Genomic DNA, 17,740 nt, shown 5'->3' on the forward strand with positions numbered 1-17,740 from the left:
TCCAGATAGGGACTCTGAGTGGGCTTCAATGTCACATTATTTTCCCTATGGTTTGTCACACCACGCACACATTAAGCTTTCTGACAGGGAACATTGTTGTGTTGAAAATGTTAGTGCTTTTACTCTCTTCTCACCATGGTTGTTTTTAATAGAATATTTAATTATTATTCTAGGTCAGTCATGGAGATATATATTTGTATTAATCCTTTTACCTTCAAAATTAATTGTTAAATATTTCTTGTTAATTTTTTTTATTGTCAATGAAACCAAGTGTAAAATATCATTTTCATATTCTTAGCAGTTATTAAAAAAATAACTTCAGTATATTTTTAGTTTTTATTTTTTGCCCGCATACAGGTAACAGTAGTTTCTTGCAAATAAAATGCTTGCTATAGTTTCAGCAATATGTTCACTTGGTAAAATAAGGGTGTTTAATCTTAATTTAACTCATTTTGAGAATTAAATGAGTTATCATTTAATTCTCAAATTTTAATTTAAGAATTAAGTGAGTTTCATTTAATTCTCAAATTTTAACTTAAAATATGGAAAATATGCTATTTGTTCATAGCTAATGTCAGAATTCTATTCATTTTCAAAATTCTTCAACTAAAAATTAATGCCTAGCCATTCTATAGTTCTCTCACAGACACTCAGAAATGTTCTGTTTTCACTTGCCCTAAATAGTATGGTTTTTTGTGTGGCATAATGCTGTTATTAATTCTGAATTTAATTTTATTTGCTTTATTTTTACTTCCAGTCAGTTCCTCAGATGTCTGTATCCTTGATCTGTATGCTGGCTGAAAAGGTTCCTGTTACTCTCCATGATTATAGAGAAAAACTAAAATTTCTGCAGAAGCTAGAATGGAAAGCAGTGCAAAAAAATCTTCCTTTAGATTTATATCAAAAGGTATAAATTTTTAATACACTACTTATTATTGACTGTTGCATTTTTACTGTAGATTTGAACTGTATTACCTATAAGGGCTGAACAAAAAGAATTGAGACTGGGTTCATGAAAACTAAGAGCTTAATCTGCTTTAAAGCAGGCTCCTTCAGCACTGTGCACACTTATACCTGCTTTTTTTGTACTGGCTGGAAAGTTAGCATATTTCAGAATATCCAAAAGCTACTCTATTTTTTTTTTTTTTAATGTGACAAACAGATAAAAGTCACTGGGAGTTTGTTATATGGCATTTTTTAAGATGTTTCATCAGTTTTTGCATGTTCAAGTAAATGAGAATTGTTTTTGTTACTTGGTCAACAGACAGCCATGGTACGTGCAATCTTGGCTACAACACATCTTATTCACAAATCATATTAAAGTAGCTTAATGTGCTATAAGAAATAAATACCTACCTCTTTTCTCTTTTGCTTTTTAGTCTTCTGTATTTATATATGTATTTAAATTACCAATTCATTGGTTCTGCTGGTTGAAGGTTGCCTAGAAGAGCTGTTGTTTTCAATGGTTATTCATCCCACTTTAAAATAATGGAACCACTCAAACTCTGCACAGCTCAACTCATTATTGCCTCAATTGATAAATTTTGGTCTTTCCAATTTTAAAAAAAAATTTAATTCATGTGTGTTATCATGTACCCTTGGATGTGGTTAAATGTGACATGCCACAAAAACACTCTGACTTCAAATGCTAAGCACAAGTGAAACAATGGAATGAGTTGTAAGCATGCTCAGATGTGCAATAACTTGTTAGATGCTTATTCACCAAAGTGTAATTTATCAGAGGAATGCATCAGTTTCAGTGTTCTATGGTCAGCCCTTATACATATAATTGTATTGCACTTATGAAATGCACTAACTGTTTTCTGATTTAGTCACTCCTTCCAGTGGATTTTAATCTCGCTTATTCACATTATTCTATCCATTGTTAATATTATTTATTTGAAATATTTTAATTACAGTTGTATGAAGTTATAATATGGATTTAATGTCAACATATTCATTCTTCAAAATAGCTCATCTATAGTAGTTAATGTCAGGTGATCTGGGTCTGTCATAGGAATTTCTGATAAACATTAACAAAATGGTTAATGCTTATCAGAAGCTTATTTAATAGTCTATATTATTAAATTATTTAATAAATTTATTTATTTATAAGAAAATAAATAAATCTTTATTTCATTAGCAATGAGATTACATGTGATTCCATGAACAATTGTGTCACCATGTCACAGGTAGTATAAAGAGGTGAAATGCTGTGTACATTAAGCTCCAGTGCAGCTTATGTATAAGTGTGTGTGGGGGAATGCTAAGCACATTTAACATATTTGCTAGTAAATTAGTATACATTAAATATAAGATATAAGTTAAATTTAAAATTAATCACCTACAGAATTCTGTAGGTAAGGAGAGCCAACAGAAAGTTCAGTTCATATGACAAATGTTCTGCTGAAAAATTGAATCCCAGATTTTGTGGTAGGTATAGCAGAATTGTAATCTGATGTGAATCACTGCCATTCATTACAATATGTTAGTAATATAACAAATAAATGTATGCAGAAAATAGGATTCAGAGATAATTTGTCAAACAAGGTAAACAGTTATAATTAACTCTTTACCTTGCTTGACATTGTATAAAGCATTGGTTAGACTACATCTAGAACACTGACAAATTTTTCAGGTTTAGAAGAAATCTTATTTCAGGAGAGACATGGATCTGTTGGAAAGGGCGCAGGGAAGAGCAACATGATTAGTTGGATTGGAGAGATACGGAAGGCTATTCTTACTAAGAAAGATTAGGTTTCTGTAAATAGCAGCATTTGGAAACTAGGTACCACATTGTGATCTATTGGTAGTGTATATTAAATACCTTGTGATCTAATGAGAGAGTGTATATTAAAAATGTTAATAGCATTTTTACTCTTTCTCAGATTGCAGAAACAAGGGAACAAATTTAAATCCCTAGAGGTTGCATTAGGTGTTCAGAAATTTGCTTTCAGCCACAGAGTAATTGAGTTTTGGAATACATTTTGCCTAGTGTTGTGAAAGTGGGTAGTTTAAATAAATTTAAAGGTATTTTATTTTTTTTTTAAAGTATTTAAAGAGTATTTCATTTTTTGGTTGCTGCTAATGTTAAAAGTCAAGTAACATTTTACACTTTTCTTAATATAGCTGGATGTAAAATGTAAGTTGACTACATTTATATCTGTGACTAAATGTTGCTTTTGTTAAAGTTATTATTTTATGAATTTGAGGTTATTTTTAGTAGAATATATCAAAAAAATTCCAGAAAATAATTAGTCCTTTCCTTCTTTTGCACATTAAACACTAAAAATTGTGTTAATATAATTTTTAAACCTCTAACAAATGGTTTAAGTTATAAATTTTATATTTTTAACAACTTATTTATTATTTCAGTAGAGTATTAAATTTTGCTTTATTTTAACTCGTCCTTGCAGGTTCCACTTCTTTATTTATTAGGAATTCTCTATGTCAACTTGAGCTTGTTATGGAAGCCAGTTATGAAATTGATCAAGTCTCATGCTCACGGAATGGGGAAAGAGTTTTGGGAAATCTATTTGTCTGCTCTAAGACATGCTGCTGAAAATTCTGGTTTGTTTACGTATATATATATATATATATATATATATATATATATTTTATTATTATTATTTTTTTAATGTATACCATGATTTATTTTATTCCTTTTTTCTCAATATATTTCTTACACCTTTTCTATATCTCTTCACTCTATTACTTATATTTCTAATCTTATATATATATATATATATATATATATATATCGACATATTATTATTATCTTGTTATATTTATTATCAAATCAGATAACATAAGAAAATATTCTACTGATGAATGTTAATGTTCTAAAAAAATCATATATGAACTTGGTGACGAAAATAAACATATCCCTCACCAAAGAAATATATATATTCCTCTCTCTGGTTGTGTTTCTTTTTTACCCCCTGGCTTTTTCAAATGTAAATGGGATTATTTTCAGTGAATTGTTGTCCAGTAACTTATTTGGCAAGTTTAGATTTAAAAAAAATAAATAAATTAAATATATATATATATATATATATATATATATATATATACACAGGGTGATTCACTACCAGTGTGACAAACTTGCAGGAGGTGTAGGGGGCACAAAGACGAATCGGAATCACACAGCATTGCAGGGTCCGAAATGCCTTCGTCATGTGGTAGAGGACGTTGAACGGGAGGTCGCATGAACAGCGATCCCGCTGAAAGTCAGCATTTGCGAACCGTTTCTGTTGAAGAAACCAAGTAGCAAAAGTCCTCCGGAGTGGATAATCCGCAGGCTCCAATGATTGGACGCGTTGCAGATGGTATGAACTCATTTGGTTCGTTGGCAGTATCCTCCATACAGTGGATTGGGAAATACCCAATCGTTGGCCTATCGCTCAAGTACTCGTACTCGGATTGCCTTCTGCAAGATGTAGGACATTCTCCTCATTGTCTGGCATCCTTGTTGTTTGCTCTCGATTCATGGTACCTCTCGTGAAACAACCAGTCTCACATAACCTTCTGTGCACACGTGCAAATATCTTATGATGAGGAGCACGCCTGTGCGGGAAATGTTCCTGGTACAAGCGCAGAGCGGCACGCCTGTTACAGTCCGTAGCTCCATATGCGAGGTGCATGTCGGCCAGTTCAATGTTTGAATACTCGTCCATCCTACTGCCTCGGAAACCGGTTCGCAAATGCTGGCTTCCAGCGGGATCGCTGTTCACGTAACCTCCTGTTCAACGTCCTCTACCGCATGACGAAGGCATTTCGGACCCTGCAATGCTATGTGATTCCGATTTGTCTTTGTGTCCCCTACACCCCCTGCAAGTTTGTCGCACTAATAGTGAATCACCTTGTATATATACAGTTATGCCTCGATTAATGAATAGGATGTGTTCCACAAAATTACTTCGTTAAGCGAAACTTCGTTTTCAGAGGTAAAAATACTATGGCCAGAATAGGGATACATTCCTATGTAAAGAAAATGAAAAGCTTTTTTTCGAACAAAGAAAATTTTTATTAAATAAACAGTCAACTTACATACAAAGTGAAATCACATTTTAAAATATGAGTCTAAAGTTGATTGTTTATGCTTTTTTCCCTTTTCATTTAACAATTGCCTATACGGAGTTATTGCATTTAACACTGATTGCTTAACAATAACACTTCTTCCTACATCAGGATCATTTTCACTAAAAAAATTTTAAATGTTTTGAATATCATTTAAGCACCTTTTTAAATCTTTGGTTGTTAACACTTTTTCAGCAGGAACTTCTTTAACTTTGTCTTCGTTGCTAACAAGGTTTTCTAAATCTTCCACTGAAAAACCATTACCTTCTGCATTCAATAAATTTCTAACATCCTCTTCGTCGACATTTTCGAAACCTATTGATTGAGCCATCTGGATAACTTCATTTCTAATTTCTTGGATGTTATTTTCTTCTTCTATTACAACTTCTGGCCATATTTTGCACCAAACTCCATTTAAGTATTTCTTAGTGACTTCTTTCCAAGAACTATCAATGTTTTCAATGGCATTTTTAATGGTGTAGCTTTTCCAAAAAGTTTTAACTGTCTTTTCCTCTTTATCCTCTAGTTCAATTGAATTGCTTAATGTTCGCTTGTTTGTTTGTTTGTTTGTTATTTGGTTTTTAGGAGCATTAGCAACTAAGGCCATATTGTTCCGGGATATGCGGTAGTCATTCCCTGACCTTTCCGCATCCTCCGTATTTGGTGGTGACGGGCTCGAACCCCGGTCTAATCAAGAAGCGTGTGCTACGCACTGCTGCTCCTTCCCACCTGGCTACGGAGGCGCCCAAACCTTAATGTTCGCCGCAGATAATAAGCTTTAAATGATGCCATTACTCCCTGATCCAATGGTTGAATCAGGGAAGTTGTGTTTGCTGAAGAAACAACTTAGACAGGAATGCATGTGTCCAACGTGTTAAGATCAGTAGGATGTCCTGGAGCATTGTCTAACAACAAAAGAGCTTTTTCTTCAAAGTTGTTTTTTTGACAATACTGTTTTACTTTGGGACAAAAGTGGTTAACAAACCAATCAGTAAATAACTCCTTGGTAACCCACGCTTTTCTATTTGCTTTCCATATTACAGGTAAATTCATTTTTATGTTACCTTTTAACGCCCTCAGATTTTCTGAATGGTAAAGTAATAACAATTTTAATTTATAATTGCCAGAGGCATTTGATCAAAAGAGTAACGTTAAACGGTCTTTGGCTGCTTTGAACCCAGCAGCTGATTTTTCTTCAATAGAAGTGAAGCTTTTTGATGGTAGCCGTTTCCAGAACAAACTGCTTTGGTCAACGTTGAACACCAAATTTGGTGGAAAAATTTTCATGTTAAATTATTTCCTTTAGTTTTTTGGAAACTTATTTGCTGCTTCAACATCTGCACATAGGTGCCTCCGTAGCCAGGTGGGAAGGAGCAGCAGTGCATAGCACACGCTTCTTGATTAGACCGGAGTTCGAGCCTGTCACCACCAAATACGGAGGATGCGGAAAGGTCAGGGAATGACCACCGCATATTCCCGGAGCAATATGGCCTTAGTTGCTAATGCTCCTAAAAATCAAATAACAAACAAACAACAACAACAATATCTGCACTTGCAGCTTCTCCTGTTAATTTTACCCTATGAATCCTTGCCCGTTTTTTAAATTTCTTGAACCAACCACAAGAAGCCTCAAAAGTTTCTGTAATTTCTTCAGTTTGTTTAGGTTGTTTAGATTTCAGGTGATTAAACAAAAATAATGCTTTTTCTTCAATCACCATTTGACTTAAAGGCATATGACATTGTGACATATCATCTATCCACAAACTTAACATTTTCTCCATTTTTTCTAAAATTGGACTCCTTAAGCGAGTTAATTTTGTGGTTGTAACATCTGTACAATTCTGAGCAGACTATTTTATTTTTTCTGATTAACTTAGTATGGTTGTTAAAGTTGATTACACTAATCCTAAAGAATGTGCTACATCGGATTTTCTTTCGCTGCTTTCAACACGTACGGTATTTAGTGTAGTTTCCAAAGAAATTGCTTTTCTTTTCTTTGATTCTGACATTTTAACTAAAAAAAAAATATATTTCTATTAAAATTTACAAAATCTACATTATGTAATGCTATCAAAGAACCTACATCAATTATTGCAATGCGCCACACTGAAACAACGTCAATCATGTATTGCGATACACCACACTAAAACACCCTATGAAAACAATGACTAAATTAGGCGAATGATGCGCAAAACTGTTATAACAGACACACCCACAGCTCGGGAGTATGTAACGAGTCGCCGTCAGTCATCAATCGGATGATTGTCAGGCGTTGGCCTTAAATTGGAATATTTTTTATGTTAAATGGGGCTTGAAATTGCAGACTTCATTATATCGAAGCTTTGTTATCAGAGGAAACGTTAACCGAGGTATGACTGTATGTATATATATTTGATAGTATGAACCAGAGCTGTAATGCTCAATACATTCTACATTGATATCAATATTTGTAAAATAATAAGAGAAGTTTACCTCAATATAATACATAGAACACTTCCATATGATACTCTCCAGCAATTAAAATAAAAAAATCGAAAATCTTACATTACAGTAAAAAATAATTAAAAATCAATTGAACACAATTAAAAATTAAATAAATCAATTAAAAGAAACTTAACAAAAAAATTTCTTTTTATTATTTAAAATATTTTTATTATAATAAATTATATTTTTATTATAATAAATTAAATTAATTTATTTAATTTTTAATTGCATTAGATTGATTTTTAATTGTGTTCATTTGATTTTTAATTGTGTTTAATTGATTTTTAATTATTTTTAATTGTATTCAATTGATTTTTAATTATTTTTTTACTGTAATGTAAGATTTTCGATTTTTTCATTTTAATTGCTGTAGATATCATACGGATTGGTTCTACATATTATATTGAGATAAACTTCTCTTATTATTTTACAAATATATATATATATACAAAGGGTACTAGGAAAGTTTTGCAATATGACGCAACAATGAATCACAGGAAGCTGCTTGTTGCTGCATGTTGAGACATGTTCATACGTGCATAGTAGCCGCCGCGCCAAGTCGATGGGCTCAGTTATTCATTAGTAGTGAGAGTGTAAAGTGCTTGCGATGGCATCGTGGTCACAAAATGAGATAAGGACAGTTTTGCGGTATAATTTCGTGCGTGGTTTAACCATAGACCAGTGCTTAGAAGAAATGACTCTTGCATTAGATGATGATTGTCCACATCGTACAACGATAGTTAGCCGACCGGGCTAGCCGAGTGGGTAAAGTACCTGCCCGGCAACCCAAAGGTCGCGGGTTCGATTCCCGCCTCGGGCTTGGATCAAAGTACTGCAAAAACCTTGGGAGGCGCAATATGGCCACAGAAGCCGATGCGCCAATAACTACCAAATCAAAAAAAAAAAAAAAAAAAAAAAACAACGATAGTTAGGTGGTATAGAGAATTCCAAAGGGGAAATTTCACTCTGGAGGATTCTGAGAGGCCGGGAAGGCCACGAACGTCAGTTACGGAGGAAAACGTTACTGCTGTGAGGAAAATGCTTGACGAAAACAGGCGAGTGACCTACCAACAGATAGAGGATACTTTGGGCCTAAATGCACCAGCAATTCGTTCGATTCTGCAAGATCATTTGCACGTGAAGAAACTTTGTTCTCTCTGGGTGCCGCATCAACTGACTGAAGAGCAGATGACACAACGTGTGACTTGGTACCGGGAGATGTTAAAAAAGTTTGATAAGGGACAATCTCGGTATGTGAACAACATCGTGACAGGTGACGAGACTTGGCTGTACTATTACGATCTGCCGACCAAGGCTCAAAACAAAGTTTGGGTCTTTGATGACGACGACACACCCGTAATTGTCAGAAAATCCCGATCTGTAAAGAAGAAAATGATAGCTGTATTTTTCAAATCGAGTGGAATTGTGGAACGTGTCGTTTTGGACACGCAGAAGACAGTCACAGCTAAGTGGTATACTGAACAATGCCTGCCTAAAGTCATTGGATCTATGAAGAACCTGCGGCCAAAGTCAAGAATGGACACCTGGTACCTGCATCACGATAATGCTCCAGCTAACCGCGCCAAAGCCTGCACCGAATATTTGACCACGACAGGACTGAAACTTCTCGAATAGCCTCCCTACAGTCCAGACCTTGCTCCCTGCGACTTTGCACTGTTCCCGCATGTGAAAATGAAGCTAAAAGGGAGGCAGTTTTCCAGTGATGAGGACCTTCTACGGGCTTGGGACAACGAGTGTGCTTTACTCCCTAGTGAAACTTGGCAGAACTGGTTTAAAGATTGGTTTCGGAGGATGGAGAGGTGTATTGAATGTAGAGGAAATTACTTTGAAAAAATTAAATAAACAAAGCTGTATTGCAAAACTTTCCTAGTACCCTTTGTATATACACTGGTGTTCAGAGAAAGTGCGCACCTAGGAATTTCACATTTCTAACCCTTTTTCGTGATGGTACGTTACATTAATGACTAGCATCACAAATAGAAATATAAACAAAAGATATTTATTACTAGTTAAGGTAAAGTTAAGCAATATTTGACAGGTGTTCTCAAAATATTCCAAAATGAGCATTTGCAACCTTTATACAACAGTTTTGGTAAACACGACAGTTATGGCTGAAATGTTATCAGAAGTCCTCAGTTTGCTTCAGTTTATCATTTTAAATGGAAAACAAAATGAAAAGTTCACCAGGTGCAAACTAATATTTAGTTGAACCACCTCTGGCCCTGACGACAGCAGCAGCACACCGTCGAGGCATGGACAAAATCAATTTCTGAAGATAATCAATTGATAGTTCGTGGTTCCAAACACGAATTATGGCTTCCTGAAGTTTACGAAGGGTCTTTGGTTTCTTTCTGGCAACTGCAGAGCCAACAGTTTTCTATAAGATTCAGATCCTGTTTCCTGGCCAGCTAAGAGTTGTACTGGACCATTCTTCCAACCATTTTTTCACCTGTAACAAATGAAGCTAAAGTAACTACAGAAGTGCCTGCTTACACTTTACGACCGATGACAAGGAGCAGAGTCTTCCTGAAAGATGCAGTTCTTGGCCGGTTGAAATGGTCTCTAATGGTTGGCAGCAATTTGCCTTCCAATATAACCAGGTATTATCCATTTTTTCATTTACGGAACCTTTTATAAACTGCAGGTGACCTACTCTGCGATACGAAATGCACCCCCATATCATTAGGCTGGTAGGGAATTTCATTGTAGACACCATACAGCCTGGATGGTATTCTTCACCATATCTACAGTGAATCATTTGTGTTCTATCAGAGCCATGCAGGTTGAATTTCTTCTCATCTGAGAAAATAACTGACTTCCACTGCTCAGGGGGTCCATTTGACATGCTCCTTACACCAAATTAATTGGGCCTTTTTCATTTTTTGTGTGAGAAGGGGCTTCTTCTTAGGACAATGGGCTACAAGTCCATTTTTGAAGAGGTGTCTTCTGACTGTTACTGCATTTGCTACCACTCATGTAGTTCTTCCCATTCTCTTTTCAGCTCAGACGAAGAAGCTTTATGGTTTTCAAGGCATAATCGCGTCAAAATGCAGTCCTGTTTTGGCGTAAAGACTCGTTTGCATCCAGTTCCTTTTTTCCTATCAGCAGAACCACTTTTCTTGAGTTTGAAAAGAAACCTACTCGCTGTCGCCTGATTACAAGACACTCTATAAGCAATATGATGGGAAGAACATCCTTCCTCACGTAAGCAACGATAGCACCATTTCTTCGTGTTGTCAACTGCACATAACTCGCCATCCTGATACAAACAAGGAATTGCTGCAACTCTTGCAAAGCATGGTTATATAGCTGAAAGTAACAGCTGATGCAATATTACATCATCACCTATGCGTGTCAATCTTATCTGATGCAATCTGTAAGAAATATTGCCATATACTTATGTTATTTGGACAACAATTATAATTGTAAGGGGTGATGCACTTTCTTTGACACCAGTGTATATATATAAAAAAAAACAGGTCAAATATGCGTACAATCTTTTTTTATTATTATTCTAGTTTCATTAAATACATAAGTTAAATGCTGTAATTAAATAAATAAGATCTTTATTGTACAGTTCACCGGTACACGCAGGTACCACGACCATACAATACCCTTCACGGCACCATTACTTGTGATATTCTGTATATGTATGTATATTGTAGCTTTGTTGTGTGATAGTTGTCTTTTTCTGATATCCTAAGTTTAGTTTATGTTTTTTATTTTTTTTATTTTTTATTATTATTATTATTATGGTTGCTCTTACATTATTTCTCCTTGATTGGGGGATTCCACTCCATTATGGGTACTGCTACCAAGTACACAGGGTGGTTGTAATGTCTGGTGTTACTGTTGGTCGAGGAACTCTCTGACTATCCTACAGGTGTTCAGGATTGTGACTTTCTGGAGTTCCTTGTAGGTGTTCTCTGGGAGACCTATTGCTGCTAGGCTGCTATGTAGGGTCTTTGGCACCATACTGTTGGTCGACACGATGATCGGATGGTCATTACTTCTTGCATATGCCACATCTCCTTGACCTCATGTCTCAGGTTCGTGTACTTCCTAATTTTTTCCTTATGGTGTTTTCTGGACAGTGCTAGTGTTGGGCACCACTATATCAATCAAGTAGGTAGTCTTTTCCATCTTGTCCACAAGGGTTATGTCCGGTCTGTTGTGTGGGATGGTCTTATCCATTATTATGGCATGTCCCAGTACAGCTTGTGGGTTGGGGTTTCTAGTACTGCCTAGGGTTCATACTTGTAGTATGTTATACTTTCTTTGGTCAACTGGTATTTCCTCGCTAGCTTCTGATGTATTATCCTGGCTACCTGGTCTTGTCTATGAGCGTACTCGGTCTGGGTTATCATCTTGTACCCCGCGGTGATTTGTTGGATCGTTTCTGAGACCAAGTGGCATTGTCGACATGTGTATCTGACATTCAGGGCTCCTTTGCGATGTATTTGCTGCAGTTTCTGGTGTTGATTACCTGGTCTTGGATGGCCAGCATGAATCCTTCAGTCTCAGGTTATTATTATTACCATATTACTCAACTTTTTCTGTGTATTCTACAAGTGAATAAAGGATTATTATTATATGCTGTATGCACATATATTAAAAATGACTCTAATGAAATGATTATGGATGAAACTGTGGCCTTCTGATAGAATGTGTCAATGAATTTCAAGGATTTTTCCGTGGAAGGGAGGTACAGAGGATTGTTGATCTGACTTGGAATGTTAGACTGTTTTAAGATTCAAAGATCTGCTGGAAGAGGAGGCGCAGGATGGACCTGCTGGCAGCACAAGTAGAGAAATCATCCTGTGAAGATCTAATTAAACTTTGTTAACAGAAAAAGAAAGTAAGAAAAAAGCAGAGAATGTAGAAGAATAATTAATGGCTAAGAAAACAACAGAAATTTTTGAATTGATCAGGGAAATTAATGCCAGACATGTTGAGGTTAATGAAAAAGAAAAATTAAAGCTGCTGATTTACCTTATAAAGAATTCTGTAAATTGAAAAGAAAGATGAGCTCTTTTCAATCATACAATTCTTGAAGCCAGTTTCTGTATAGTTCCATAGTTCACTGCAACTTCCATTTTATTTACCTCCTCTGCCTGTATCTTATCTCCATATGTAAGCCTCCTTATGTAATATTTTCTTACTTGTGATATTCTGTTTGGCAACTGAAATCAACTGATTTCAGTTGCCAAATTTATATCACATGTAGTAACCAATTTAAATTTAGGGAATGATACTAATGCTTCTATTGAACAACAGGACATGTTGGATGACCCTCATGCTTAGAAGTGATGTACCGCAGGGACAGTATAGTGGTCACAGTGATGAGTGCAGGCTTGTGCAGCTTAGTATTATTCAGTTTCTTACAGTGGAAGGCATTTCTCTATCAGAAAATCACTGGTCTATGGAAAAAGGCTTATATCATGTCCACAAATGAATGGGCAAATCATTACCATGAAGTAAGAAATGTTGTGGGGGCTGATTCTTGCAAAGAACAAGATTGCATGATTGTCACGGAAAAAATTTTTTGTCTTCTCAGGCTAGTCACCATGTAGTTGGATATTAGTCACGGATCTGCCTAACACAGTCATCCATGAGAGATTTAAGTACAGGAAAGTTTGTAAAATGTGAGTTCCTAAGTGCTCAGTGATGAATGGAAATGTGCCTACAGTACCTAAAGCAATACAAAACAATAGGATGTAAATAATTTCTTGATATGAGGGAGGTTTTCAGAATTTTGTGGTGATTTGAAAGTTGAGGGTAGTACTAATTATTATTGGGATATTTGCTTCTAAGTGATGTGGACTGTTTACAAATAGTCTGAAAAGTGGCTACTGAGGTTTAACGTTGCTAAATGTATAGGTCTTGCATTAGGCAACAGAAATCCAGGAGTAACAGGTTACAATATGATTTATGAGACCTTTGCAAGTACTGAGCAGGATTAATTATTCCTGTATGTAAGACAATGTAGAGATTGCACTTGGAATACATATTCAGGTCTGGAGGCTCCATCTAAAAAGACAGAACTTCTAGAGAGGATTCAAAGTGGAGCAGCCAGATTGGTATGGAGTATTAATTGTTTTCCTTATGAGGTACCAAGTTGAGGTGAATGAGGCCTTGAAAGAAATAAGGGAATGAGTAAAATGAATGAGGCAAATGTATTTTCACTGCTAAGAGAGACAAAATCCATAGATCACAAATATAAAATCTTAGGGTTGCTCCCTAAAGGAAAAAGAAAGCTGAATTTCATTTGTGACCTCTGGATTTTTTCTCTCTTACCAGTGAAAATACATATAAGCTAGTCTGTAATCAGGTCACAAAGGAGGTTAGGCAGGCGAAGACAGATTACGAGAAATCCATGGCAAAAGATGCTAAGAAAAACAGCAAGGATTTCTTTACTTATATAAACTCTAAAAGGAAGGGGATGAATCTGATTGCTCCACTTGACATCAATGGTTCGACTGTTGATGATCCTGCTCAGATAGCAAACAAACTGAATGAGTATTTTGCATCTACATTCACACATGAGGAATTATTAAGGTTTGAAAATGGCAGAAGGTTATCAAATTGTAGCAGGATACTTAATGATTTTGTAATAACTGAAAGCAAAGTGGAGGAGAAATTGTTGAAGTTAAACATAAGAAAAGCACCTGGGGTGGATGGGATCTATCCAGTTATATTAAAGGAGGAGGCAAAGCAACTAAGCAAACCCTTAGCCATAATTATGAGAGCATCCTTGGACTCAGGCTCAGGGGAGGTTCCCACGGACTGGAGATGTGCAAATGTATCCCCAATTCACAAAGGGGGATCGAAGGGTGACATGAGTAATTACAGACCAGTTAGTTTAACTTCTGTTCCAGGTAAAATAATGGAGTCACTGGTTAAAGATGCATTGCAGGATCATCTAGACAAGACTGCAGCAATAATTCAGACACAGCATGGGTTTGTTAAGGGAAGGTCTTGTCTGACAAATTTGATAGAATATTATGATGTGGTTACAAAGGAACTGGATGAAAAACATAACTTTGATATCATATATTTGGATTTCAGGAAAGCTTTTGACACTGTTGCACATGGAAGACTATTGTACAAATTGGAGATGAATGGTATTAAGGGTAAGTTGCTACAATGGATAAAAGGATGGTTGAGTGGGAGAAGACAGAGGGTGGTAATCAATTGGTGCTGCTCTTCGTGGACTAATGTTATTAGTGGAGTCCCACAGGGTTCGGTGTTAGGTCCACTGTTGTTTTGTATATTTATCAATGATATTGATGAAGGTATGTCAGGCTTAATGTCGAAGTTTGCAGATGATACAAAGGTTGGCAGGGTTGTTAATGACAGTAATGGCAGTGTGCTACTGCAACAGGATCTAGATAATTTGTGCAGATGGGCTAAGAAGTGGCAACTGAAGTTTAACCTTGACAAATGCAAAGTACTGCATGTGGGTAGAAGTAACCCCAGAGAAACGTACCAGCTGTGTGGTACTTCACTTAAGGTGGTAGAAAATGAAAAAGATCTGAGAGTAATTGTGCAGTCAGATATGAAGTTTTCTGAGCAATGCAGACAGGCTGCCAAGGCAGGTCATGGGGTTTTGTCAATGATATATAGGAATTTTGCTAGCAGGGAGAAGAAGGTGATTGTCCCTCTGTATAAGGCAATGGTCAGGCCACACCCTGAATACTGTATACAGGTCTGGAGGCCTCATTTTAGGAAGGATGTAGATTTACTTGAGCGTGTACAGAGAAGGGCAACAAGATTGGTGAGGGGAATGAAGGGATCCTCTTACCAAGAGAGGCTTAAGTTCTGCAAATTGCAGTGGCTGGAGACTAGGCAACTGCGCGGTGATCTGATTGAGGTGTATAAGGCCTTGAATGGGTTGAGCACGCTGAATTCTGATGGGATCCTTCCACTTGTTCAGATTACGAACCTAAGGGGACATAAATTCAAATTAAGAAAAGACAGATGTAGAAGAGATTTGCGGAAATTTGCCTTTAGCCAGCGGGTGGTTAATTGCTGGAACAAACTGCCATCTGTCGTGGAAGTTGATAGGTTGAATGAATTTAAGGAGGAACTGGACAGGCATTTGGAGGGAATGGTGTGATTTTTTTTTTTTTTTTTGGCTGATGCTGCATAAGCTCATACACTTGCTTTCTTGCATCACATGCCACTACTACTACTACTACATTGGCTGCCTCATTCATTTTACTCATTCCCTTATTTATTTCAAGGCCTCATACACCTCAACCTGGTTCATCATAAGGACAACAATTAGCCACATTTTGTTTATGGGAAAATTATGAGTGATTGAATCTCTCTCTTGCTCTCATGTAGATACGGAAGTTCTACTTTCTTCCATTGTTTGGCCATTCTAATACTGATATCTTCAGATGTACTGTGTGCAGATCATATCCCCAATATGGCTATAAAAAAATTCTACGTGAAGAACTACTTATTTCACACTGCAAACTGACAGTAGCAAATTGCTGTACTTCTGAGGTGTAACCAGCCACTGAGGTATATTCAGTTAGAAAGTAAATTTTTATAAACAACAAGAATTAATGAAGACTAATTGTTGTAAATTCACAGTTTCTCCCCTATCTCACCTTGACAGAGAGATGCAATAAAAAATTATATGAATATCAAATTTCATATGAGACACTTGCAAAAGTAAACAGTTGAGAAGAACCGGCTACTGTATTTATCAGTTAGAGAGTAAATTTACTGAATGAGAGCTTCCGACAGGCGCCTCCGTAGCCAGGTGGGAAGGAGCACCAGTGCGTAGCACATGCTCCTTGATTAGACCGGGGTTCGAGCCCGTCACCACCAAATACGGAGGATGCGGAAAGGTCAGAGAATGACCACCGCATATCCCGGAGCAATATGGCCTTAGTTGCTAATGCTCCTAAAAAACCAAAAAATAACAAATATAATATAGCTTCCGACATCCTTTTCTAGACTATGAAATTGCAGTTAGCATTGCAAAAATTACAAACGGTTTAACCTAGATAAAATGTACATTAACTGATATATACTTTGATTTGTAAGAGTTTGTTACTGGCTGCAGTTAGTATTCTCTGCAATTGATGTACTGTGAAATTTGAGTCTCCTATACAAAAATCTGAAAAAGTACATCCATGGAGAAAAAAAAATCCAGAATGCAACACAGCATCATTACATTAATTTCTATAGGAAAATGATTTTTTTGTGCTCGCTTGGAAGCCCTCATGGGTAGCACAGTTGGTAGGATCACCGTTCTCTCCATACCATATATAAAAAAAAAAAAACCCGAGTTCGAATCCTATTGTTGACAGGAGGAATTTTTATACGTCTTTTTCACAACATGGCTGAGTTAGTCGGTCTCAGGCAAGTGTAGCATGGTTTTTCTTCCAGAAACTCAGGTTTTTTCATCCAGCAAACAGAAAATCAACCTCAAAACACATGCAATTTACAGACAATATACATGGAGCAATATGGCTTTTGTCGTCAGTGCTTGTAAAAACCCAACAACAGCTTGCTTGGAGAAGTGTGCTTCTGTCCTCTCTTTTATAATTAAAACTTTATATTGAAACTATTTGTTATTTTGTATTCTGCATTTTTCAGTTTTGAAGAGGTTCTCAGAAAGCAACACTGTAACACTATACAACTGTTCTTGGCATTAATATACCATACAGTTTATATGTTGAAAGATGTAATAACAATTTCATGTTTTTGAAAAGAACTGCATTAGTGAATGTTAATGCATTTTATTCTCATTAGGCTTTATTAGTTTGTGGTGCAAAATGATGATTAGGAAGTAGGAAATAAGATTTGTTTGTATTCAGTTTTACTAAACCTGAACAATTCACACTGCATTCTATGAGAATATTACCCTTAGGCCCTAGATTTACATTGTGACATTTTTAACAGTACTGTTCAGTAATCTAAAGAAAGCAATAAGTATGGTGAAATTACTGTGTTCCTTATTAGGAGGCGCCTCCGTAGCCAGGTGGGCAGGAGCAGCAGTGCGTAGCACACGCTTCTTGATTAGACCGGGGTTCGAGCCCATGACCACCAAAATATGGAGGATGTGGAAAGGTCAGGGAATAACCACCGCATATCCCCAGAGCAATATGGCTTTAGTTGCTAATGCTCCTAAAAA

The 17,740-nt window shown here is 36.2% G+C and overlaps 1 protein-coding gene across 1 annotated transcript in view; it reads left to right on the forward strand.

Annotated features, from left to right (window-relative positions):
- LOC150084144 (small subunit processome component 20 homolog) overlaps positions 1-17,740 on the forward strand; it is a 229,120-nt gene that overhangs the window by 127,410 nt on the left and 83,970 nt on the right. Inside the window, exons 15-16 of the mRNA XM_090376132.1 lie at positions 758-907; positions 3,417-3,570. Coding sequence (XP_090232258.1) covers positions 758-907; positions 3,417-3,570 — 304 coding nt within the window. The remainder of the gene's footprint in view (positions 1-757; positions 908-3,416; positions 3,571-17,740) is intronic.

The sequence above is a fragment of the Mastigoproctus giganteus genome, chromosome 6 (assembly GCF_048544385.1).
Source record: "Mastigoproctus giganteus isolate SK-2022 chromosome 6, ASM4854438v1, whole genome shotgun sequence".
NCBI lineage: Eukaryota > Metazoa > Arthropoda > Arachnida > Uropygi > Thelyphonidae > Mastigoproctus > Mastigoproctus giganteus.